Source organism: Neolamprologus multifasciatus, chromosome 19 (genome assembly GCF_963576455.1).
Source record: "Neolamprologus multifasciatus chromosome 19, fNeoMul1.2, whole genome shotgun sequence".
NCBI classification, from domain to species: Eukaryota; Metazoa; Chordata; class Actinopteri; order Cichliformes; family Cichlidae; genus Neolamprologus; species Neolamprologus multifasciatus.
In genome coordinates, this window is record NC_140457.1 from 26772808 (window position 1) to 26799451 (window position 26644).

The 26644-nt window shown below is 40.1% G+C and overlaps 2 protein-coding genes across 2 annotated transcripts in view; both read right to left on the bottom strand.

The window, feature by feature from the left end:
* sptbn5 (spectrin, beta, non-erythrocytic 5) overlaps positions 1–21133 on the bottom strand; it is an 88793-nt gene extending 67660 nt beyond the window's left edge. The window contains exons 1-21 of the mRNA XM_085143088.1: positions 19622–21133; positions 18054–18176; positions 15149–15316; positions 14726–14842; positions 14340–14488; positions 13958–14186; positions 12218–12304; positions 12019–12126; positions 11859–11943; positions 11647–11780; positions 10830–11050; positions 10574–10712; positions 10318–10452; positions 10128–10216; positions 9789–9942; positions 7366–7569; positions 3255–3470; positions 2811–2985; positions 1179–1315; positions 825–1037; positions 528–680 (exon numbers count right to left, since the gene is read on the bottom strand). Coding sequence (XP_084999214.1) covers positions 528–680; positions 825–1037; positions 1179–1315; positions 2811–2985; positions 3255–3470; positions 7366–7569; positions 9789–9942; positions 10128–10216; positions 10318–10452; positions 10574–10712; positions 10830–11050; positions 11647–11780; positions 11859–11943; positions 12019–12126; positions 12218–12304; positions 13958–14186; positions 14340–14488; positions 14726–14842; positions 15149–15316; positions 18054–18167 — 3027 coding nt within the window. The 5' untranslated portion in view covers positions 18168–18176; positions 19622–21133. The remainder of the gene's footprint in view (positions 1–527; positions 681–824; positions 1038–1178; positions 1316–2810; positions 2986–3254; positions 3471–7365; positions 7570–9788; positions 9943–10127; positions 10217–10317; positions 10453–10573; positions 10713–10829; positions 11051–11646; positions 11781–11858; positions 11944–12018; positions 12127–12217; positions 12305–13957; positions 14187–14339; positions 14489–14725; positions 14843–15148; positions 15317–18053; positions 18177–19621) is intronic.
* Positions 21134–21222: 89 nt separating this feature from the next.
* Positions 21223–26644, bottom strand: part of ehd4 (EH-domain containing 4) — a 38088-nt gene continuing 32666 nt past the window's right edge. Inside the window, exon 8 of the mRNA XM_085143090.1 lies at positions 21223–24495. Within this exon, the coding sequence (XP_084999216.1) occupies positions 23938–24495 (558 nt within the window). The 3' untranslated portion in view covers positions 21223–23937. The remainder of the gene's footprint in view (positions 24496–26644) is intronic.

The following is a 26644-nucleotide window of genomic DNA, read 5'->3' on the forward strand; positions in this document are numbered from 1 at the left end:
AGTGAAAACTCAGTGGCACTTAATATGAACTGCTGCCTTATCAGATGTATTCTACCTAAAGCCACATTTTTTCATTTCTGATTAACCTACAGAAGTGACAATTGGAAGCCAGTATTTCCCCTGTGATTTTCTGGCTTTAGAGGTTAAAAGTTTCTCCTTCCCAGTAAATAATATGATTTATGAGCTTAAGGTTGATTTTCATCTACAAATCTGTTGGTATCAGAATCCATCTAGCCAGCTTCGACAACACCATGTTATAAACATATTTCACAAATACTGTGCTATTATTTACTCATTTATAAGTAAACCCACAAGGCTAAATGTCTGAGATCTTAACTGAACAAAATGATGGGCTGTGACGTCGTCTTAATATTTTTTAAGAGATGCATTTAAGGATTAAACAAATTAGAAAAATCATGAGGTATTGGGACATTAGTTTCACCCAGATGAGTTGATCCCCTGTTTTCAGTTTGGAGGATAAGTCTTGTAAGATATGTTTGGAAATATTTTTCTGGAGAAGTCTTCACCTCATATTTGGCCTGAACCACTGCTAGATTGTCACCATCAGTGCTGAAGGTGTTGAGGATGTTCTCCTTATCCTCCATCCATGACTCAAACTCATGGCAGCTGTTGTAAAATCGATGAAGACGCAGTATCTCCTCCAGGCTCTTTGTCTTTGTCTGAAAACCAATATAAATATAAATCTGATTTTAGAAACAGCTACTCTAAATGTCCTTTTCTGTATAATAATCTGTCATCTTCATACAACCTCCCACATAACTAAGTAAACAGTTTATATTCTGTATACTGCTCCTTTCTCTCACCTTCACCAGGTTGTACAAGAAATTGTACTCTCGGTCCAACCTGCCCTGTGTGCTCTCCACAGTATCTCTCTGGTACTCGGGGTCTGGCAGCCATGTGGTTTGGATCTCAGCTGTGCCGCGACGCATAGAGCGTTTTCGCCTAGGACAACTCAGTTTCTTGCTTGCGCTTTCTGGCATATCATTGGCTGAGGCAGGTGGAGTGGGTGGAGGAACCTGAAGAGGGTGTGGTAAAGTTATTGACACTTTAAAAAAATACATAATAATTTATTTTCACACTGCCCACAAACAAAGCATGTCCACTAACGAGATGTGATATTTTCATAATCTGACCAAAGAACTGGTTATTGATCATACACTGGATGGCAGCATATTCAGGTAGGTTTTGGGAATGGACTGCTGGTTTCCTCCACTGTCTCTGGCCACAACTCTGTCTCCATCCGGCTCACTGCTGATGATGGTCACAGTCTCATTGCGGTCCCACGGAAACTGACCTGAAATCAGGTTAGTTTATACTTTACATTTCAATAAAGTATCTACTATGTGTTTTTCTGTTGTGTGATTTCAGATATAGCCCATGTCTGTTCATCACAACACACTTGGCTACATTTTAGAAATGCAAAAATGAAAACAGTTAAAATTTACATAATCTGCTTTTCCTTATTTTCTGTCATCATTTTTTTAGCACAGATTACTGCTCTTCATAGTAAACCACAGAGTAAACCTGTGTTAACCTAGCCTGTGTTACAGAAAATAGCGAATTGGAGTAAAGCCACTTTCAGACATGGTTAATAGAGAAGGACATAATGCATGATATTTTTCCTCTTAAATTGGCCTGTTATCTGGTCCTCTCTGTAAACAAGAGCATCTCTATAAATTTGCCTAAATATTTAATGAATATTTCTTATGTGACTTGGTCTGACCTGAGTAAGATTTCTGTTTTAAGAGAAAAATGGGCATTCTGTATCAAAATGAGAAGTGAAATAACACAATGTAGTGCTGGCAGATTATTTAGTGCAGAATATAGGCTTATGTTTTCATGTATGAGCAGTGTTGGGGAGTAACAGAATACATGTACCGCCGTTACGTATTTAAAATACAAAATATAAGTAACTGTATTCCGTTACAGTTACCGTTTAAAAAGGTGGTATTTAGAATACAGTTACTTTGTTGAAATAAATGGATTACACGGTGGTAGTTCCTTGTTTCATATTGTGGCGGGTCAGGACTGTTTGGGTTTTGTTTGACAGCTACGTTCTGTTGTTCCAGGTGGCAGCGTTACCGTTGCCATGGTTACAGGGTGCCGCTCTCTCTCTGCGTGTTTCCTGGGTGAGAGAGGCCTTTTTGTTGTTGTTGTGCTAAGCTAATAGGCAGAATGCTACAGGTATAGCTCTAAAGAATGTAGCATCATAGGCAGTGTAGTCCGTGCTGCAGGGAGAATGGACTATGGAATAATAACCACTGCAGCCAAGAAGAGAGCCTGACGAGCCCAGTTGTAAGTAAGCTATTAAGACTCGACTGTACACCGTGTTCGTGTTTTCCTCCAAAACAATAAGTTCCGTTGGAGCAGCCTTTCAACGCCTCTCTCTGTCTCTCGCTAGCAAAGTTGACCCAGACAACAAAGTAAAGCTAGTTTTCGGCTACGAGCCCGACACAGAACCCACCGTATTAGCCAGAGGTCCCTTTACTACGGTTCGGAGCCGCGGACCTTCAGTAACAGTAATAAATCACACAGCAATAGTACATTCACATAGTTGTAAACAGCATGATAATATATTAAATAATCCAAAGTATTCAGAATACGTTACTCTCATTGAGTATAGTAAAACGGAGTATAACGGAATACGTTACAGAATACATTTTGGGGCATGTATTCTGTAATCTGTAATGGAATACATTTTAAAAGTAACCTTTCCAACACTGTGTATGAGTAGCAGTCACTCCTTATCATGCTATGCAACACAACAGTGACACTAAGTACTCCAGTACCTCTGCTGTATCTGAAGCGGACTCTGGCCTTGATTTCCTCTTTCTGAGGGGGGATGCTTACAGGGCCCTTCCCACCTCTGGTACTGGATAGTGAGGTTCGTGCTCCTTGCCCGTCCTTCTCCTCTTCCCCAGAGGAATCGCTATATTGGATCATCTTGCCTTGCTGAGGCTCTGCCTACAAGGAATGAGGAAATATTGCCTATAGCTTTGCATCTACTATCACAGTCAGTGTTGTAGAGCCAATATTAGCTATTTGTCAGTTTATTGATATCACAGTTTATAACAGCCAATAAATGAAGATTAAAAAAGTAAGGAACACATAGGAGAAACATCTTTCAACTATGTTATATCATTTTAGTAAGGACTCATTAATAACTGCACATAAGAAATGTTAGGGAAATCTATCTGACAGAAACAATATCCGAAAAAAGCATGCAGAATGACCTGCTGTGCAGTCAGCGCCGTCAGCTGTGCTGCAGTTTTTGACTGTTCTGACAGTCTCTTTATCTCTGAGGCATACGCTGCCATCTCCTTCTCCAAACGAAGGTGGCGCTGCAGAAGCAATGCTGTGCTGGAATCGTCCTTCCCATGATCCTCGCTTATCAGCAGTGGCTTCCTGTCACCTAGCCAGGAGTTAGCCTCCTGCACATCTGCAAAATACTGGTCAGAGAAATAAAGGTTACTGTCTTAGAGCATGTCTGTGAAGGTTCTCAGTCATCCAGGTCATCGTAGTCAAAGGAGCTTGCAAAGAAATGCGTCTGGACTTCTTTAAGTTACTTGAAGACGTTTCACCTCTCATCCGAGAGGCTTCTTCAGTTCTAAGGTCAAATGGTGGAGAGTCCCAGATATAAACCTAGTGGGAGTTTCCCCCCACAGAGGGACAAAAGGACCCCCTGATGATGACACAACATCACTGTTTTACCAGCTGATAAGGGAAGATGCACCGTGGTCCTAAACACTACAGATTACCACACAAAGATCACTACTCTCCTCAGTGACAACAATACCTACGAAGCCTTAAAGCGAGACCCCACAAGCAGCTACAAAAAGAAAGTTATAGTTTGCCTTCAAGACTTGGAAAAGGACAAAATCATTGACCGCCTTACTTACCACCGCCTTTACCCAGGGGATGCCATACCCTGCATTTACGGACTTCCAAAAATCCACAAGGAAGCTGTCCCACTCAGACCCATAGTCAGTAGCATAAACTCAGCCACTTATAACATTGCAAAACACCTTGCTACCATCCTTGCTCCTCTCGTGGGGAACACCCCACACCACATCAAGAACTCCACCGACTTCACTGACAAGGTCCAGAAACTTACCCTGGATCCAGATGAAACCATGGTGTCCTTTGATGTAGTCTCTCTCTTCACGTGCATACCCACCACGGAGGCAGTGGAGACTGTCAGAAAACGACTACAAGAAGACAACTCCTTGGAGGACAGGACCAACTTCACACCCGATCAGATTTGCACACTGTTAGACCTCTGCCTCACCACTACATATTTCAAATACAACGAAGGCTATTACAGACAAAAACATGGCTGTGCCATGGGCTCCCCCGTGTCACCTATTGTAGCCAACCTTTACATGGAGGAAGTGGAAAGGAAGGCTCTTGGCTCTTTCAAAGGAAGAGTACCCAGCCACTGGTACAGATATGTAGACGACACCTGGGTCAAAATCAAGACACAAGAAGTGGAATCCTTCACTGCGCACATCAACGCTGTGGATAAAAACATCAAGTTCACCAGGGAAGACACAAAGGACGACTGTTTGCCTTTCCTGGACTGCGCTGTGCACATTGAAGAGAATGGCAACCTCAACATCGAAGTTTACCGGAAGCCCACACACACGGACCACTACCTCCTGTTTGACTCCCATCACCCTCTGGAACACAAACTTGGAGTAATTAGGACCCTACACCACCGGGCAGAACATGTTCCCTCTAAGCCTGAAGGGAAAAAGAAGGAACACACACATGTAAAGGAAGCACTCAAAACGTGCGGCTATCCTAAATGGGCGTTCTTAAAGTCAGCAAAGAGGCACAGAAAAGAAGATCAGACACCAGCGAGGGAGGATAAGGAGGACAGACGCAACAACATTGTCATCCCCTATGTAGCCGGTGTATCAGAGAAACTCAGGAGGGTTTTCTCCAAGCACGACATCCCGGTGTACTTCAGACCCAGCAACACACTCAGACAAAAACTGGTTCACCCGAAAGACAAAGCTCCAAAACACAGACTTAACAATGTGGTGTATGCCGTACAGTGCAGCGAGGAATGCCCAGACCTCTACATTGGAGAGACCAAACAGCCACTTCACAAGCGCATGGCACAACACAGAAGAGCCACCTCACAGGACAAGACTCAGCTGTCCATCTGCATCTTAAGGATAAAGGACACTCTTTCGAGGATGCCAATGTTCACATTTTGGACAGAGAGGACAGATGGTTTGAAAGAGGAGTAAAAGAAGCCATCTATGTCCACTGTGAGCGACCATCTTTGAACAGAGGCGGTGGTTTACGACACCAACTCTCTGCCATCTATAATCCAGTTTTGAGATCCCTTCCCAGACGCCTTAACGCCCACTCACACCCTGGGCCATCTGACCTCAGGAATTCGCATGATAAGGTGGGGCCAGGTTTCACTATGAGCTCTCCCGAAACTCTGGCTGATTGGGACCCACACCCAGTTCCACACCTTGGCTCAGGTGATTAGAGGATCATCAGGGGGTCCTTTTGTTCCTCTGTGGGGGGACACTCCCACCAGGTTTATATCTGGGACTCTCCACCATTTGACCTTAGAACTGAAGAAGCCTCTCGGATGAGAGGTGAAACGTCTTCAAGTAACTTAAAGAAGTCCAGACGCTTTTCTTTGCAAGCTCCTTTGTCTTAGAGCATGTCTATAGAGATCAAGAGCAGGTTCCAAAAGACCACACAAGAAAATAAAACATAACATACATGACAGGATGGTTAGAACCTACACGATAACAGCAGCACACAGGTAAAAATCTGACTGCAAAATAATTAGACTTACTGTAAAAAACACAGTAATACCTCAAAATGTGTTTGTTGAGAGCAGAGATAGGAGTTTACAGACAAAAAGAAGCTACACTAAACAAAAACAGCTTTTTTTCAATCTTCTCTTCTTCTTCTCTGCCTTTAATAACACATTATTCACTAGTGATGGGATTTCCGGCTCTTTTTAGAGATCCGGCTCTTTCGGCTCCGAACCGGCTCGTCAGGTTTTTTTGTTGCATAATTAATTTATTATTAACAATCATATGAAATTATGCACAAAAGGAATTACTAATGTAAAAAATAAAAGTAATAAAATAAAAGTGGTTTTATTTATATATGTTTATATATAAATATATACAGTGGCCCCTAGAGAAAAAGCACGTATAAACTCCAAAATACATTTCTAGGTTAACTGAACTTCAAAACAGAGCTACTAGATCACTTAAATTACACAGTTGAAAGCATATGTGTATTGTTTGTGTATTTATACACAAGCACTCATATATATTCAAATAATTTAAAAAAATGTTAATTTACCTGCTACTACCACACACCAAATCCGGTCGTTGGTACTTGCTGGCTTGTGTAGCCACTAGGTAACAAAAGCTCAACACTGCCCCCTAAATGGTAAATGGACTGGTTCTTATATAGCGCTTTTCTACTCATCTGAGCACTCAAAGCGCTTTATACAACTTGTGCATTCACCCATTCACACCCATTCGCACAAGCACATCTTTCTAAGAGCTTTATAGCTAACATTCACACACATTCATACTCCGATGGATGCATCGGAGAGCAATTTGGGGTTAGTATCTTGCCCAAGGATATTTGGCATGCAGACTAGGCGAAGCCAGGAATCGAACCACCAACCTTCCGATCAGTAGATGACCTGCTCTACCACCTGAGCTACAGTCACCCCTAGCATCCTGGAGCACTTCTGTTGTGCTTCGGAGTTTTTACGTGTTTTGGAGTTTTTACGTGATTTGAAGTTTGTACGTGCTTTGTCTCGAGGGGCCACCGTAAATATACTTTTATTTATTCACTCCACATAAAACGTAATAAATAAATCATATAAAACAAAAACAACTATTCACATTTCAACTTTTAACTATTTAAATTTTCAGCTTTTTCCTTTTAAACAAATTTAAAGTGAAACAACACAAAACGCTGCAAATCACAACACAATTAAATATACATTAAAATATGAAAACAAAAAGAAGATGCATATTCTCTGTCATATGGGCCTGCATGAATAAACTTTCTGAATCCTGAAAGTAGTTGTGGATGATTACTAGACCTTTCTAATGTGATGTTGTTGTCCCTGGCTCTCTTTCTCTCTCTCTCCCTCCCACTCTGTTCCTGTGCTACTGTGAGTGTAACTACCGCCCCTCCCCCCTCTGCCCAGCGCAAAGCACAAGGCTCGTGTGCGGAGTGAAGCGGGAAAAAGTGTGAGAGAGGGTGAGAGAAAGAAAAAAAAAACACGGCTTGCGATAAAGAGCCATTTGTTCTGACCGACACATCACTATTATTCACCTGCTTTATGGTAGCGGCAGCCTGCAGTCTGTCGCGGTGTCCCGTCACCTCGTCAGTCAGGTGGCTCCACTGCTTCTTGAGAGTCCTGATCCACTTCTGAACAGCTTGCTGATTCTCCTGACTCTGTTTGGAGAGCAGATCCTGACCTCGACCCAGGACACCTTTATACAAAGACTCCTGGGCCTGGACCTCCGCCTCCAGCACCTATCAAATTATGATTTATTTGAAGTGGCATTTAGAGTCAAGATAGATTTAAATTGCCTTTATTCTCAAGGTGGGGTCATGTTCAGCCTAAAAACAGTCAGATTAACCAGATTACATGACTTAAACCAGAATTTAAATGTTATTATTTGTTTATTTTGTTTAGATGCACTTCTGTTCTTTGCATTGCTGTTTCTTGTTTATGTTATTTTCATTTCATTTAAAACTTGGCAAATATTGTTTCGTGGTCTTGGGCTTTGAACTTTTTTCAGCTTGTGTATTTTTGAATTCTTAAGTCTTAGTTTGATTGGTTATTCCTGATGACTTAATCCTTTGTTTCTGTTATTTTGGTTTGCTTTACATTATTCCTTTCGGAGTGTTTGTTTGTTAGAGTCATTGTGTTGGTGTTTTGTTACTTCCTGTTTTATTTTTATAGTCTTTTGTCACTTGTGCTTTGTTTTTATTCCTACTTCCCTTGTCTCAAGATTAGTTTCAATTGTCTTCATGACATGACGAACATTTACCTCATTACCTCTTGTATTGTCTCTGTTTGCCTTGATGCCAAGTGTCCCTGGATGTTTTGGATTTCCTGCATTTTGTATTCAGCTTCTGGATTTTGGCTTGGTTTACTTTCTGGGTTATCACCATTAAAACTTGCTTAGAGTTTAGTCACTGTTTCCTGCATCCTGGTTTTAGGTCCATAATCCCTCAACAATCCACACAGCATGCGACCTATTGTAGGTCCAACTCTATATTGTCAGGGCCATGAGTCGGAGCTCAGGATTTATGTTTTCTTCTTTTTAAGATTATGTTTTATACAATATTCCACATTTTTGTGGTTAATATTATTCATGGTTCTGTGCTTGGCCTCCCCTGTGCCCTTGTTGCTCGTGTAGTCTATCGTGTCTCTCGCGCATGTTAAATTTTCTCTCGTTGATTCATCTGTCTCCCTTTCATGACCCTCGCTCCCCCCGTTCCCTGTGTTTACGTCTTAATGTGTGTCTCTTGTTTCCTGTGTTACTTTGATAGTCCTTTGTCCTGTATTCAGTGTATTTAGTTTTGCTTCCTCCCTGTCTTCTCAGGGTTGATTAGTCCTAGCTGTGTTCCCACCTGTTTCCATCCCCTTGTTGTCCTTCATCTGTATTTAAGTGTTTAGTCTCACTCTGTTCATTGTCGTGTTCTCCATGTAAGCTGTGTTCTGGTGTTAGTTCCATGTTGTCAAGTTCAGTTGTTAGTTCTAGTTTATCTTTTGTTTGTTTAGTGTTTGTCATGGTCCCCGTGCCTGCCCGGCTGGCCATGTGTGGCTACATGTGTGTTGCTTTTGACTCTACTTGCTGCCTGGGCGGAGCTCATTGGCCTTCACCACCTGTAAGCAATCACCTGTGGCTCCTCACTTTGTTTGCTCTCGCTACTTAAGGCAGTGACTGAGAGCACCTCGCCGCTGGACTATTGAGTAACGCTCGTCAGTGCTACTTTAGCCTAAGCCAGTTTTGAGCTCTCTTCGTGAAAGTTTTCCGTGTTAATTCCTGATTCTTTGTGCTCGGTTTGGAAGTTTGGACACCGAAGCCTGTTCGTGAGTGCCGCAGTGAGAGTGGCGTGTGTGAGGAAAGGACCTTTCCAAGTGCATTGTTCTGTTCGTGTGGAGCGGAGCAAGAGAGGACACTTTTCCTGATTCTTCCCTGTACCCCTGGGAACCTTGGCCCCCTTCTCCTTCACCTGTATATAGTGCACCGGGAGTGTGTAAATAAAATTCAGTTTTCTGTGATTTCAGTCTGCGCCGAGTCCTCCCTGTTCCCTCGTGACAGTGTTCATGTATTTTGGTTTTAGTTTTCACAGCAAATAAAAGCTGCCTCTTTAAGTTAATCTTTTGTCTTAGAGTCCTGTCTTGCTTTAGTTTAAGGCATTTAAAAAAAAAACAGAAACATGTATCTGCTTTATAAGCTTTTGTTGTTCTTTTTTTTTTTAATAAAGAATAACAATTTAACATTTCTAAAGTTTTGACAATTTGTAAAATAATATGAATCTCCTGTGTTTTTCACAAGAGGCACAAAAAAGTTTTCATCACATAATTCAGAGTTAACACATTCACAAAGAACACCCTTAAACCACTTGTAACACATGTGCCTGTGTAAAAAAACAAACAAAACTTCTCCACAGTGTCAAAGTCCAAAGCATGGAACCTTATGGGCTCAAGTGTCCGTATACACAGCTTTCTGGCTCACCTTGTGCTTGTGTTCGGCCACCTGGATGTGGTTGAGGTCTCTTCCAAGTCCAGCCGTCTGCAGCTTTAACCAGCGCTCATAGATCCAGGCCTCCAACTCCTCACAGTCATAGAGGAACTCAAACAACCTCAACTGAGCCTCCAACTGCCTCCTCCTGACACAGCAAAGAAAAGATGTGAAGCAAGATGAGCACAGGTGAGAGATGTAGCAACAGAATATCAGACTAATTAGACTTTTTATTCCACCATTTTGGACATACAAAGAAATGTTACACGTTTAGACCTGTTGCTTGATAAATGATTTTTCCCTCATGCTGTAAATGAGAAAAGTAAAGCAAACCTGCTGCTGCTGAGAGACACCAGCGATTTGTACTGAGTGTCAAGAGCTCTCACTCTGCTCTGAATCTGCTGCCCATCCCTTACTTTTGCCTGAGTGAGAGAAAGGAGGTGGGTCAGTCTGACAGATATCACCCTTACAAATTCCCCAAACAGTGAACTAATAGGACATGAGATGACAATTATTAGCGTACCTTCAGAGCTCTGCTACTGATTGTAGTGATGGTTTCCCCATGAGTTGAGATCTGAGCTTCCAGGAGATCTTGTTTCTGAAGAAGAGACTCCACCTCCGTCAGCTGCTTCCCCAGTTCAGAAGAACTGGCTTGGGACTGAGATGGGATAAGGGAGGGGACAGTCAGTAATATTAAAGTCACCCCACTTCACTCACAGTACAATCTAAGTAAAACTCCAGTGTCGTCATTATAACTAAAATTCGATTAATAAGCTCACTTGTAGTTCTTTCAGTTCCTGGGAGACAAGCTCAATGTCCCGCAGGATGCTCAGAGTTTCAACTACATTTCCCAAAAGCATCCTCTGTTCTTGGAGCTGCTGCAGCAGGTCCTTCCATCGATGGCTAATGTTCTCCTCCCTTAGAAACAAATATATTATTTTGTTTATTTTTAAATTAATGTCACTTCTTGGTTCTTCTCCCTTCAAAAAGAGAAAGACTTGAGGTTACACAAAGTCATTGTTTTCATCCTCCCACCTCCTAATGACCTGCTCCCTGCTGTGGTAGTTTCCTTTCTCGATGGATTTTGCCATGTCTCTGAGGGCCGTGAAGCGTGGCTCCCTGGCCAGTGCATCGGTAGCCAAGGCCTCCAGACGCCGGCCAGCTGCCTGAGCCTCCTCCAGTGTGGACAGACCTCGGATGTCCTGCCTCCGGATCAGACGCAGTGTGTCCTCAAGATAGCCCTCCCTCAGAGCTGCCTGAGAAGTCAAAAAGGAAGGATTTTGCAGTCTATTGAGGGATTTTTTTAGGCGCCATAAAAACAGGCAGAAAGTTGAATATCAGATCCAGGGTTTTGAATGCTGTTTGTCTGCATAGATTAACCTTTCTGATGCCAAAAAGTGGTTTCCATTTTAAGTTAAATTACACAAACAAATTCACAAAATCACAGCAACACGTTTGTCCCCATGTCCCAGCTTTATGTAAAGGGCCTTCCACTCTGAACATATTCCAAACTGATGTGCCTATTTTAATAAAGAAAAACGTTTAAAATTAAATCAAAATTATACTTTTTTGTTGTGTTGTGTGTATCGACTTTTCTGTGGGGTTGTTTATAACAAATAACAAGATCTTGCATATATGTCCAGTGGAACAAGAGTGGTCAAAAGGTCGCATCCATTTTAAGGTTAACATTACCAAAACTCACTGAAATTTATTTCTACGCACAACACAGTGATTTGTAATCACAAAGTTGTTTTTATAATTTACTCAGGAATATGTCAGGCAACTCCATAACATTATGATCAAAACTGGGAGACTTGTAACAAAGACATTCATATGAGTAGAGTGGCATTACCTTCCTGGCAAACTTCTGTGCAAGTTGCTCCAGGCTTTCCAGGCGTAGCAGCATTTCCTGTAGGGCTCGCTCTCGTTCATGTTCCGCCCTCTCCAGCATAGCCCAGCTCTTCTCGATGTCATTCAGAGTTTTACCTTTACAAATACACAACAGCATGAGCGATCCTTGTCATAGCAGCCCTTATATTATAATTGACTGTTAGTGTTCTGTACCTTCGGGAGGATTATAAGCCCATTGGTTGTTGGCTGCCAGTTGAGTCCTCAGACTGAACAAGTGGGCCTCAATTGCCCCACGCTCCTGGAAAAACAAGACTTAACTTTAAGGAGATGAACAAAGGAGGACGCTGAATTTAAAATGTGAGGGTCATCTGACCTGGTATTTGGGAGGTTTCTCCACAGTTCTGTAGGTCTTAAAAGCGCTCATCAGTTTCTGCATCTCCCTCAAAGAGTTTGGGAATCTTCTGTCATTCAGCTGCACCATCTTCAGTCAAAAAATAATCACCAAATTTAATTCATTAATTGTTTTTTTTTTGTCTTATATTCCTGTGTTTTTTCTGGGATTGACCTGTTACCTTAGTTTTGATCCAGCGAAGCAGATCTGAGACCATTCTTTCATACTGGATCTTCATGCCATCCAGCTCCATGAGCATCCCAACAATCTGTGGAGAAAAGAATGAAGTCCTACTTTTGTGTTCTGGATGTTTTGGTTTGATATGTTAAAATGGAATCTGGACTGGCAAATCAAAGACAAAAATATTGTTCGTAACCAAAGAATTAGCAACCAAGCAAAGTTGCTCATTTAAATTAATCCTTAAATTACCCATCTTGCCTTCTTAATGATTTCATTGTTAATAGGCTATCCCCATTGTTGCTGGTTGACTCTAATTCTGCAAACTGTAATTCTGCATCCTGCGCCTGCCCCTCTTGATGTCCCCTCAACCCCACTGGGGTAAAAAAGTGTCCATCTGAAACTGCTCAACCTTATTGGAAAAGGCTGCTGTCAGTCATTTCCTGGCATTCTGAAAATGCTGGTCACTGCACCTGAGCACTATCACTATCACAAGCTATATGAGCCAATGTTGATTTTAAAATGCATGGCTGTTATATTACATCACATGATTGGCTCGCTTAATTTTTGATTTATAGTTGCCTACCTATCAATGCAAAAATGCTAATAAATATAAAAGTGGCTTCTAACATAATTTTCAAAGCTGTAGTTATCACTTCCATTGTGTACGCGACTTAAGATGAGAAATTAAACATATTAGTTTCACCTCCCATTAACTAATGTGGTTGTTATTTAAGAATGAGAAGCAATAAAGCAGCATCAGTGTTCAGTCACAGCACTTTCACTCCTGCAACCATAACCCTCAGTCCAAATAAACAAAATGCAAACCTTAAAAAACATCTGACAACATTCAGCCCCAAAACAGTTTAACTCAGTTTAACTTGGTTATTATCATGTACAGCAGAAGGAACATGTGTGAAGCAGATAAAGGCTTGTAGCTTCGGTGTGTTAAAGGTGTGTGGTTCTCTGAATGACTTCCTGCTGCTGCCTCCAGCAGCATCTCATTGTATGTGATCTGATGTGATTCTTAACATCCACAGCCCCTCTTTTATGAAAGGTTCTCCTTTGAGCTACTAATACCTTCTTATCTACCAAAATAAAAATCCCACCAGCTGTGTTTTGTGTTTTGTGTGAGCAGCAGCTTGTCAGTGTAGCAGTAATCTACATTATTTAGAGCAGGTTACAATACCACATGGGGCAAAGCAGTCCACACTATAAACAGTGTGACAGACATTATGTCAAGCAACACATTATTTAAAGAAAAAAATGACCCACAATCTGAGTTTAGGGACAAATAAACTGACTGTAATTGTTCAGAAACCTGCCTTATAGATTAGATTTTCCATAAAATTATGTCAGTTGTATTGTAACCAGCCTCGGTTTTTGCTAATCAACATCAAGTTACAATAGCTGGGTCTGAAAAGATGGACTGACGGACTGATACAGACTCTTTCTCTGCCCCATTGCTTCTCTTTTTTATTTTTACTGCACGTTTAAGGTAATAGTTAAACACAAACAATTCTGCCTTGTATTAGAAATATGTCACCTTTAATATCTATAACATGTGCATGTCTGTATGTGTCATATATATTTATATGCACTCATCTGTACACAAATTTAGAATCACTTAGGCTTCAATTAATATTATGTATTATGCTATTATGGTCATATTATTTATTATCTGACTGATCTTTTTTTCTGTTGTATGCAATGCTGCTGTGTTTGTGTTTGTGCTGAATCCAACCCTGGCAAGTCTCTTCTGGATGGTCTGCCCCTGCTTCATCCTGGAAAAGTAGTGGTAGTACAGAGACACGTAGGTCATGATGGACTTTTCATCAGGATGAGCGACCATGATGTCATCCACCTCCAGAAGCTGCATGATACCGAACTCCCGCTCTGCCAGAGTGAACGCATGCTCCAGATTACGCTGGGGGTTATCGCCATGGAAACGGTGGTAGTCAAAAAGGTCAGGTCTGGGATGGACAGACACATGTATGTTTACTCTGTGAGAAGCGATTTGAGTTTCCATTTGAGTTTTTGACTTTTGAGGATATTTTAGGAAAGTGGAAATATTTTATGAGGGACCTCACAAATACAACAAAAATGCGTGTGCACAAGTATGCTACCGGTGGGCGTGGACAAGAGCATTGAAGGCAAGTCCATCCCTCCAGCTGGAGGAAAAGTCCTGCACGTCAACACCATTGTAGCCTGATGTTTTCCTCTGACACCAGATCAGCAGAGCCTCCTTGGCTGAGCGATGAGCTACGCTGTTCCCCTGAGAAAGAGGAGGGGGGAAGGGGGTGAGATGAAATGAGAACGAGGCAAAAATGAAAAAAATTTAAAAGACAAGAAGATGGAAAGACAAAAGTAAAAATGTGGAGGAGCAAGGGAAAAAGAAAGGGAAAAGGAAAATACCCCAAAAAAGAGGGAAAATGTTAAATATGTTAAATTCATAAATAAATTGTTTAGATTAAAGGAGATAACTGATTCTGCTGTAGTTTTAATTCGATACCTCTTCCAGGTTAATATGTCCAATCTGAAACCTGAGGATGATGATCCACAGCAGCCCCAGGATCAGTGTACGATCCCCATCCACCACATTTTCTGGACCAATTAAATCCACCCGAATCTAACAGTAGAGCGTAGAGCAGTGTGAAGCTGTCGTTCGTGAGACTGCTATGAAGTTCAACATTTAACAGCTGCCAGTAAGAACTGAAAGTCATTACCTTGACATTTAGGATAATCTGATTGGCTTTTTAGAACTAACATTTAATCGAGATTAAAATATACTGAGAAAAGACCGTTCTCCTCATGAGGAATAATACTATAACCATATACACTTGTACACTGAGGTTTGTGTGTATAAGATTAATTTTGTGTATTTGTAAATTTGGTGGATCACTTTCAGGACACCAAAAAGCAAAAAGTAGGTTACTTTGGTTTTGAGGAAATTGATGGCAATGCTGTTGTTCTCCAGAAAGTGGACTCTCAGCTTGCCTCGGCTCCGCGATGGCAACTTCTCGTTGGCGATGAGCTCCAGCAGACGGATCAGAACTACTCCGGTTTTAAGTTCAGTATAGACGTCGGTCAGCTCCAATTTCTCCTGCAGGAGATCCGGACAGTTTCAGTTACAAGCCAAACCTGACATAGAAGCTCCCCGTTACTGTACCAGATTTTTGATGTTCACGTTGTCCAAGCTTGCAAATCAGAAATATTACTAAACCTTGCAGTTATTTGGTAACCTTAGTCTAAGTGTGTGGGTGCCATTCTTTTATCTACTTGCTAGACCAAACAAACGCCTACAGGTTGTGTGATTTATTCTCAAATGCTTTGAGAATTCAGTTTAAGTTCAGTTACTTTTCAATCCTTCCTCTCCACTTAAACATTTAAGTATTTGATGATACTGCATTTCCTGTGTATGTTGTAACCTCTAATTTAGATTTCTTTCTCTATCCATTACCAACTCCTGGAATTCCCTCGACACTATTATGTGTCTTCTGTGTAGCTGCTGTGAATCACCTTGTACCGTAATTCTGTCTTTGAATTTTTTTTTTGTAACATTGTAACAAGTTTGGAACAAAATCAGTGAAGCAAGTCCTTCACTAAAGTAAAAGTACTAATACCACAATGCACTTTCTACTGCGTAACACAGGTAAGGAAATGTACTCAAATGATCAAAAAGTGTGTATTAAAGAATTAAACTGCTATTATTTTTGAATATTTTGCACAGGACTGCAGTGATTAACTTTTTTTTAAATAAAAAAATCTTCAAGTCAAAATGTTGTGACTGCAGAATGTTTGTTTTTTTGTGTTTTTAATGTCTTTACAGGATATGAAATGATTTTTGGCTCTGCTATTAATAATCATGACAGTAATTTAAGGGCCTATATTTTAGAAAACGTTAATCGTGTGAAGGTAAAATTTTGCATGGCTTCAAACGTTATCATTTCATTTTAAAAAGTGCTGACTGTGAGTATAATATTATCACTGTGATGTATATAGACTGGTCCACCTATCTGTCTTTGGATTCTGTCCATAAATAAATTGCTTTTACTTACCACTAAGTAGCACCATCTCTCTCTGTGTTTTCCTCTTTTTTGGTTTAAGGACTGAACCTGCTAACCAACCTAGCATTTGTTAGCTTCCAACTTCGCACTTTGCTCTAAGATGACAGCTACAACATGACAGCTTGTTGGCCAACATAGAGGCCTCAAAAATATTTGATAACCTTGCAGTGGGTAAGAAGAAAGTGTAAGCATGTAAGGATAAAATGCACAAATGCTGTTGAGATTGTAAGTCAAATCTAATATAGTAATAAAGTGTAGTTAGTGTGTGAACACACACAAAATAATAATCAAAGGTCCTTAGCTTTTATGACCCTTCTTATTAAGAGGCTTATTGTAATAAAACAGAAATCTCCAGCACGTGGATTAAAGACACTTTAATTCCTTCCTTAATTCCTTATTTGCTTAAGTTGAAAAAGATAAGACTCTTTCTCAGGTGCAACCATAATCTTGCCCCTCCTAATCTCTGTGATTTGTTTCATATCACCACTGTTTCCCGCTCTCTCAGATCTTTATCTGGCACTCATCTTGTTGTTCTTCCTGCTCGTCTGATCACTATGGGGAACAGAGCTTTCAGTCGCTCTGCTCCTCGGCTCTGGAATTCCCTTCCTTCGGTCTTAAGAAATATAGATTCCCTTCCCTTATTTAAGTCACAGATCAAAACCTGCTTGTTTTAACTGGGTTACTCCCTTTAATACAGATCTTATTTGTTGTCAAATCTTGTTTATTTGTTTGTTTGGGTTTTTTGTTTTTTGTATCTTAATTTATTTTAATGTATTTTAATCTACTGTTTTATTAAGATCTTTAAGGTGACCTTGGGTTTTAGAAAGGTGCCCTCAAATAAAATAAAATATTATGATGATGATGATGATGATGATTATTATTATTATTATTATTATTATTATTATTATTATTATTATTATTATTATTATTATTATTATCTCCAGGACTCCAGGAATGTCTGGGAACTCCTATTTGACTTTGATGAGAAAACTAATTTCCCATTAATCTCTGCTTGACAGTTTTAACAGTTGAGGTTGCTGCTGTTTGTTTTTCAATTACATTTTTAACTGGCTGAATGTATTGGTTTCTTGATACTCCTGTCTCATAGCATTTACTCTTTTGTTTTTGTTATTTGTTGTTTGTTTGCTTTGTTACTATTGGTTCAGCAATGACTTATACAAGATAGAATATGAAATTGATTTCCGCTTTTTGAAATGATTTCAAAAAGCCTTTTGATTCATCGTATTGTATCATTTAATGTTGGCTTGAAAATTTGGTCCCACCGTCCAAAGACATGCAGCTTGTGGGGATAGGTTAATTGGATAATCCAAATTGTCACTAGGTGTGAATGTGAGCGCGAATGGTTGTCTGTCCCTGTGTGTTGGCCCTGCGACAGACTGGCGACCTGTCCAGGGTGTACCCTGCCTCTCGCCCTATGACAGCTGGGATAGGCTCCAGCGCCCCCCCCCCCCCCCCCCCCCCCCGCGACCCTGAAAAGGATAAGCGGAAGCGAATGGATGGATGGATGGATGGATGAAAATTTGGTTGTTTACATTGAAAAGAACTAAGAGATCATATTTACTGGACCCATCGCTTTGTAACTGTCACATCCGCATAATACAAACATCCTGATTATGTCTCACACAGTTACGACTATATGTAACAACCTTTAGTCAAATGTGCTGGAACATGTATGCAAGTTAAATAAATTCATTTAACTTACATATGCAATGCATAATTATTTCTTAGAATTATTTCTTCTTCCCATCTCACCCCATTCTTGTGGAAGACACTGTTCATCCACTTGGTGAACGTTTTCTTTTGAACTACCATCCGCTGCTCCTGCAGCTGTCGGACTCTCCCAGCCCCATCCTCCTCCGTCGTCATCCTGATGGGCTGAACATGAAAAACATTAAAAGTCACAGACACACGCAGTTTTCAGATCTTGACCTTTTCTTGCTTTAACTTTATACAGCTTTAAACAAGTAAAAAAAAACATTTTCATGAGAGATCTAGTTTGGACAACAGCAACACATCAGAGAGCGTAACATCAGACAGACACATCCGTGGCACACAGGAGTGTCAGTTAATGCTTTTAACATTTCAGTCTGCAGGTTAAAGGCAAAAAAAAAAAAGCAAACTGAAAGACTTTAGTTGTTACTGTTCAAAGTGTCACAGTTCTGTTTATACATCCTTGTGTTCTTGTGCCTCTTGGTTATTAGAGCCTCTGTCGCACTACACTGGTTCTTTGACACATTGCGACTGACTTGTCGAAGTCACTGATTTTTAAGCAATACTTAAAATAAGCATAACATGCATGATAGTCAAATAACAGAGACGGACACAAAGTGATTGCATGGCCTACGTTGAAAAGAGCCTTAGAGCAAGAGGAGAAACAGAATAGGGGCAATAAACCAGACTGAAATAAAGCAGAACGATCCTTTAAGTATTTAAGCCTCTCTCATCATTTGCCCTTTGGTAGGATTAATCAGCTGACTAGGCAAATTAAACTGAGTTGTCAGTTCACTTGCCTGAGTCAGCAGTTAAATTGGACACATTTTATTTTCTTCCATGCTGACAACAGCAGTTACACCTAAATGTAATGTAGCTGTAAAAATTCCTAAGCTTTAATAACCCAACTCACTCACTCGTTGCTTTGTGCCATTAATGTGTGTGTATGCACACTTCTTTTTTTATAACTGTCAAACTTAAGTTGATCATTGATTTTGTGGAGTGATGCCAAGACATTCAGGCACAGATAGAAAGGTAGATAACCTCATTTGTTGTCCTATTATCCTTCACTTATTCTCTTGTTTAAATTTGTTTTTAAACAAAATGCCTTTCTAATAGTTACAAGTGATATGAAAAAAATGCAACATAACTGTACCATGGCTGCACCATGCTGCTAAGTTATATTACAAAACACAATTCATTACAATGCATCATCTTGAAAGTAAAATCTTAATTTTGCTAAATGTATAGCAACCAGTACTAAAAAGTTTAAACAGGATATTTAAACTTTGGTGTTTGTTCCAAGCTAAGCTAACCTCAGTCTAAAAATAAAGATCAGTCTAAAATCCATACTGCTGTCAAAATCTCCTTCTTTATCTCTGCTTTCCAATTTAGCAATGCACTGTAAAATGACCAATACAAATATGGCCCACGAAGCCTAAAAATGTCCACATAAACAGGAAACACTTTTGTGCAGCAATGTGGTCACTTTTAAGTATCCTGGTGCTAAGATAACCTGCAGAAGAACTTAGAAAGAACCAAACTACAGGAACAGGAAGAGAAGCTATATATAGCACGCAAGCACACAGACAGAGGAAACATGCTCTTACCTTTCAGTCCTGTGCAGCCCAAAGCTCTTTATGATTTATTTTGTTTTCAACTTTGGAATCTCAGGGGAAAAGACATCCGTTTCAGAAGAAATAATGCCCTTCTGATCCAGTGAAGAGGGACACCCTGTTGATCTGATTTTATTGTCTGCACCAAATGTTGCCATAAAAGAGGTGTGTGAATTCATGTGATGTGTGTGTACAAGTATTGCCCATGTTGTGGGGACATAAATGTGTTTACACAGATAATCTGCAGAGATTCAAAGTAAATTAATAAAATTTAGGGTGAATACTTGATTTAAGGTTAGGTAAGAGGTTACTGGTGTGGTTATGGCAATTCTACAAGAACTGAATAAAAGCCAATATAATGTCTCGTCTTTTTTGAAGAGGTTGAAGTGTGTGTGTGTGTGTGTGTGTGTGTGTGTGTGTGTGTGTGTGTGTGTGTGTGTGTGTGTGTGTGTGTGTGTGTGTGTGTGTGTGTGTGTGTGTGAACTTTGGAACCATTGGATTTACGGCTTGAGCAGATCCACTCACCTGACAGCAAAAGAGTCAAAGTTCAACATGACAGTAACTCAAAACACACACACACACACACACGCACAGACACGCTTCGAATGCATTATCTTTCTTTCTAAATCTTTCCAGCATATATTCATGTATAAAAGCTACAATGTGAATAAATGATGCACCCAAATGCAAGTGTCCTGAAGAAGAACCAGGATTAAGATCCAGTTTAACAAAATGTACACTGAGACCTAATCTGAAACCTTTTGGTATAAAAAAAAACCTGGAGAGGAAAAGAGACAGTTCAAGATCCAGTAAAAGTAAACTGTACAGTGCATGTTTCCTGGATTATAATTAATAATGCATAACCATCCCTCATCCTGCCAAAACCACCTGACTGCAGCTCTGCAAGGAAACAGGACATTATGTAATAATTACCATTTTTCGCTGGAGAGGGTTTGAATGTCTTCCTAAAGGTCCTTTCCAGTAGCAAGACCAAGTAATTTAAGCATAGGGTGTGTCTTTAAATACAGCCTCAAAGTTTCAAACAGTTTCATAACTGCACATTCCCACTAGGAAAGCAGTGACTGTGGTCTCTCCTATGTTATTCATAAGGTAGCTTATGGGAATTCCTCTGTCCCTATGAGGAAGCACAGTCGTGTTTAGTACTTCTGCTGCAGCATTCTGCATTAACTTAAGACTTTTCAGCATCATTCTGAGACAGGATGTTTCTATCATTTTAGTTTTATTTGTGCAAACGCAAGAAAGTAGTCCTAGACATATTTGTTTAATGTGTGTATTGAAAGACATATACTGGTCAAAAATGAATTAGTGTTACAAGGTAATGCAGTGCAATGAACTATGTCTGAATTTAGAAGTGAGATATTAGAGGTCATCCAGGCTTTCAAGTCTTTCAAATATGTCTGCAGTTTAACAGTTGATTTGAAGAAAGCATAGGAATGACAGTGTTTTCTATCTGTTCCTATATGTAAAAAGAATTGGTCCCAGCACAGAACCCTGTTGAACTCTGTGAACTTTTATGTGTGAAACCTTTTCTATTTATATGCAAGTCCCAAAAAACAAAACATTGGAACCTTGAGTACATGTACTGAATAGACTTTATTAATTTTATTCATTTCCAGCTCTGCTAACAGGATGAGAGGTGGAAATGCATTAGAACAACACTGGAACAACATTATTACAAAATACATCCGGCTGAAAAAGAAAAAAAAAACCTTTTACATTCAGGTAAATGGAAGTTAGTTTGACCTTTTCACTACATGTACAGCTGGACGGATAAAATCATACAGAAAACATAAGAAAATAACATGATTCATACATGTTTCACTTTTATAGACGGGGACAGAGACTGACTGCAGATGTGCCCTTTTGCTTGGAAGATTGAAAGCCTTTGTGTGGTTGCTAAGCAAAAACAGTACATGACACTTATTAATCTAGCAATTCCACCAGTCTTTGCCCCAATAGCAGACAGAAAAGACAAAAGCTGTGCTATGCAGGAATTATTATTACCCTCATTAAGTAGGTGGAACCTGTTGCTGTTTGTTCATCTGAACAAAAGAAGGTTTGCAGAAAAAAAACAAGTTGAACTTCATGAAACTTGGTGGAGAGATGGAATTAAGGGCATTAAGGTTTGACTTTTTAGAAAAATATCTACATTTTTTTAATTATTTATTCTTATTATTACTGAAATAACATGGTTCAGTTTTGGGAAAGAAATCTGATGTCTACATTTTTGAAAAAAACACTACAGAAAATCTCCACAGTAGTTTAAGTCACATCTAAGGAAACCGTCATCTTCCTCAAACTTTAACTAAAGAACTTTTTTGCCTATTGTGACAACTCCTTCCACCCCACCTCCTCCAGCTATTAACAAATATGTTATCGGGTTATCCTCGGATTTTTAAGGGCACTGAACCTTACACTTAACTGACATTATATGATAACCCTGAATTAGATAAGCAGATGAAAATGGATGTTAAAAACAGTATTAGTAAAATATGAATATAATTTATTGTAGACGGGCTTGGAAATTAAATGCACTGACAGTTGCATGTTAAAAGCACTGATGTGCAGCAGATCTCCTGCAAAATCCTCAAGGATAACCACAGTCCTGTCATAGGAACAGAGGCCTTTAAACATAACTTAAAAACAGCAACATGGTGACAATGTCAAATTAAAACAATGTATTCTGACAAACTAAAAGCCTTTGAAATGAAAAGGCACTGATATGGAACGTCTTCCCTTTACATCTGCTGTGGTTTTAAAAGTATAATTCATTTATATATATCAGAAAATACAATTTCAGACATTTATTTAACCATAAAAACCGCATGAGTTACCTTCTCCCACTTATCTTATCTGTTAAAAATCCTCTATAATTTTATCTAATTGTTTTTCAAACCAATAGTTGGAAGTCACTGCTAATTTTGTTGCTGGGTTTTTAGGTTTGGGTTATGTTGTTGAGTGTTTTATGTCTCAGATGGGATGCATAAATGTGTTGCGATATCTTAGTTTGTTCTGATGTAATCTCATTTGAAATTTGACATTTAAAAAAAGAAAAGAAGAAAGAAATAACAAGACAACAAACCTATTTCCTGCAAACTCTGTTTCCTGTTTAAAATTTTTCTTTGAATGGTGATGTTAAGACCAGACGCTGAAGTTTTCAGTCTTGTTATTATAAGATCAGAGGTCATGGCTCTCCTCCTGTCCTTTTCATTTTACAATGTCAGGAAACAGAATCAATTGAGCACATACTGACAACTGCATTTCAGGACACTGTCTATCCCTGTGAGCAAATTAGCACTGAGCTGCAGACTATGACCTCTGACCTCACTGTGAGGCCTACATGGAGTGGGAATAAAGTTACAGCTTCTGATTACAATACATACTATGTCAGCTTTTGCTCCCCAGCTTTAGTTTGTTATGATGCTGCTGGAGCCATTGCGATTGTTTAAAATGTTAGATTTTATTAATTTTTATTTCATTAACTTATTTTATTGATTTATTTATTTTTTGCATAATGTCATCATCAAGACACATCTTTGGTATTTTTATCTAAAAGCGTTTAAAGACGAAGTTTCCATAGTGCCAGGACAGCCTGGACTGCCAGGTGTTTCAGTCAGTTTAGCGGTGTTTTTCTGTGAAGGAGAATAACTGTCATTGTTGTGTAACTGTGAAGACCTTTTAGGATAAAGCCGGAACAGCTTAAAGGATGGGGAAAAATCCAGAAAGATATTATGGGCAGTTTGAACACCAGCAAGTATACATTTAAACTTGCATCTAACGTTTTGTGCAAGTGATGTCCTTTGAAATATGTTGCAGTAAAATGAATAAACTGCACCCTAGCACTAACTGTTACCTTCGGATAGTCCGTTTTCAAGGTTAAACCTGAATATATGAATATGAACTTGCCGTCCTTCAGAAATTAAAGTGAATGGTGAAACCAGAATTAGGCAAATGTGGCTATATTATAAAAGAACTTTGTCACTTTTCTTCTTTAATGCAATTAAATCAGCTGAAATGCTCATTATGTCAAATATTATCAAAATAAAAGTGCTTTGTTTGACTGCTGCCTGAAAATGTCAAGCATTATTAGGCTCTAATGCATCGTCTTAGTGAATGTATCCAACAAAACTTTACCCTTTGACCTTGTGTAGCATTAGGTGGCCCATTTGTTCTCCTGTTTGTTCAACGAGCAGCAGCAGACACGTTCACCTGTGATGGTTCTTTACATTTTTACACCTCTTCTCTGCTTAGTCTCTCTTCAGCAGCTTGCTTGGCGTCCTGTGAGCACTCTAGTCCTCAATATGATTGTACAAGGCATCTGCGGTAGGGTTTTTGCGGTGGGATGGGGGCACCAGGTGGTTGGGGATCTCAGTGGGCAGCTCATAGCCCTCCAGTTTGATCTTGATGAGATGCTGAGCGAGGGCAAACTCCTCGTCGTCCAGCATGCCATCCTGGTCGCAGTCAGACAGCTTCCAGATCTTCCCTAGCACAGTGTTGGGCAGCCGAGAGTTCATCATCTCTTTCTTGGCATTGACGCCAGTTATCTTGCCGTTGATAGGCATCAGAGTGTAGAAGATCTCATCGTAACGGTGCTTGTCCCGGCTGACAATCCAATCTTCAGCGTCAGCCCCAGCACTGATCCCCTCACCGTAGCCCTGACCAAAGGGCCCATCCTGGGAGCCCTCAAAGGCACCACCTGACACCATGGCAGGAGGCTGCTTGGCCTCCTCCTCCCGGATCATCGCCATAAGAACAGCAATCTTTGAGGCTAACATTTTATCCACCTTCTCAATCAGCTTCACCTTCAGAGATGGGAACTTACTGAAGTCATAGTGCTGCAGCATGTCCTGGAGGAGAAGAAGAGACACAGGTTAACGTCTGCTAACTACTTTTACAGCTCACACTCAGAGAAACAACTACAAAGATGACAGATAATGAAGCCTTTAAAATTGTGGTATATTTTTGGATGAGGTACTTGAACACATTATCATAACATGGTGGCTTGCTCTTTCTGCTCCAGCTTGCAGCTTTCAAAAGGAATGCAAGCTGGACTCTTTTCTGCAAGGCTTTACTATGCACATTTTCTTTTTTTGCCACAAACCTCAACACAAGATTACAGCAAACTGATATTTGCATGTGGGATTAATGTTAGTCACTAAAATTTTGACCCCCTCCCCACCAGTCTGCCATTTATTCCAGTTTTTATCGATTGCTTAAACACAAATTTCTGAAATTATATCTCATATTGCCAAAACAGTAAACACAAATCATCTCACTCAATTTCCCAAACATTGTATTGTCAGGTCAAAATGAAGCTCTACACTCAAAACCATTCACTCTTGCTGAAAAATCAAACTTTGCCCACAGACAGCACACACAAGGCCTCAAAAACACACACACACAACAACGTAGTCGTACACATTGGTGCAATAAATGTGAAACAATATTCCCAAAACTGGCAAGTTATGTTGCTTGTGGTTCTTCCCCTCAAAAACCTTTTCACATGATGAACACAAAAAATGCAACCAATGTATATACAGTGGCACATTTTTATTCATGTACCATACAGTACAACACACACCAAAAACATTAGTCCACCTCAGCATCCTTTCTGTGGTCTGGGTCAGGCCAGAGAATCTCATCCACATCACAAACAATCCGGTCGTTAAGTGATGACGTGACGAATCCTACTTCCGGGCCTAAAGTAGTCTGCGTTTAATATGGCTTTTGTGTTGTTAACATGTTTAATGTTTTGTATTTTCTTCTATTTAATCTCAAAAAGCTCCTAAAACAGTCAGTGATCACTGTTGACCTCCCTCGGCTTTTATTACCGCTAATCATTTATTTAAGCTCAGTTTTTAAAACCTTAGGATGTAACTAACCTCGTATTGTGGATGGATTATCTCAGTTGTTCTCCTGGCTGAAGTTTGGTCCTTTTACAGCATCCTGCCATGCGATTACATTTGTTCCTGACCACCGAGAACACTCACGTTAACTTTTATCGAGTGGAAAAAAAGTTAGCTTGTTTATATTATGCTAACATAGCTGTGTCGCTAGCGGTCACGTAGCACATCATTATATACCAGCTAGCCAAACTTCAGTAACCCTACAAACGTCACTGCTGTTTAGTTTTCTGTCTTCATTTATGTTGGAAGTGATAACAGAGGTGTACGTTTTAATTTGTTTCCAAAACCCCGCAGTCAGGACATGCTATATTGTATTTAGATAGAAGCTAGCAAGCTAACTTCCTGCTAACTTCTAACTCCGTTAAATGTCATAAATTCCGTTTTCATGGATGCCTGGATGTTAAACTCAATTGTTACACCTGGTAGAGCAGAACGCTGATCATTTTATTAAAGATGAAAGACTTTAGACAGTTTTTCAACTCTCAGTAATGCTATAGCGATCGTTTGATATATCGTCCTGCAGCGGAGTTTAGGCCCAGACACGACTAGTGATGTCAGACTTAACGACCGGATATTGGGCCTGTCCAGGAAGCGGGGGTGCATCTACTGATATGTCTAGGCAGGCGTTTTCCAGGACCTGGAGGAGATGCACATGGACATAAGGTTCTCTGTCGTACCCCTTCCACCACAAAGCCAAAAATAACTCCTCCATCAGGTTTAGAAAGGGAGAGTATGCAGGCAGAAAGATGTTAGACAACCTTGGGTTACTGGTAAACCAGTCAGGAACCATAGCAGCACGATGGAAGCTGGCGTTATCCCAAACAACAATGTAGTGAGGCTGCTCTGGCTGTGCTGGTTCCCTGTAGTCCAGCTGGAACATATGTTGTCTCAGACCATCAAGAAAAGCAAGGAGCTATAGTGTTATAGGGTCCTAGAATGGCATGCTGGTGGAGTATCCCTCGTTGGCTGATGGCTGCGCACAGAGTGACATTCCCTCCATGCTGACGAGGGACATTTACAATAGCCCAATAGCCAATTATGTTCCTCCACATCCACGTCCTCCTTGCTGGTGTCCTAGACCTCCTTCTCC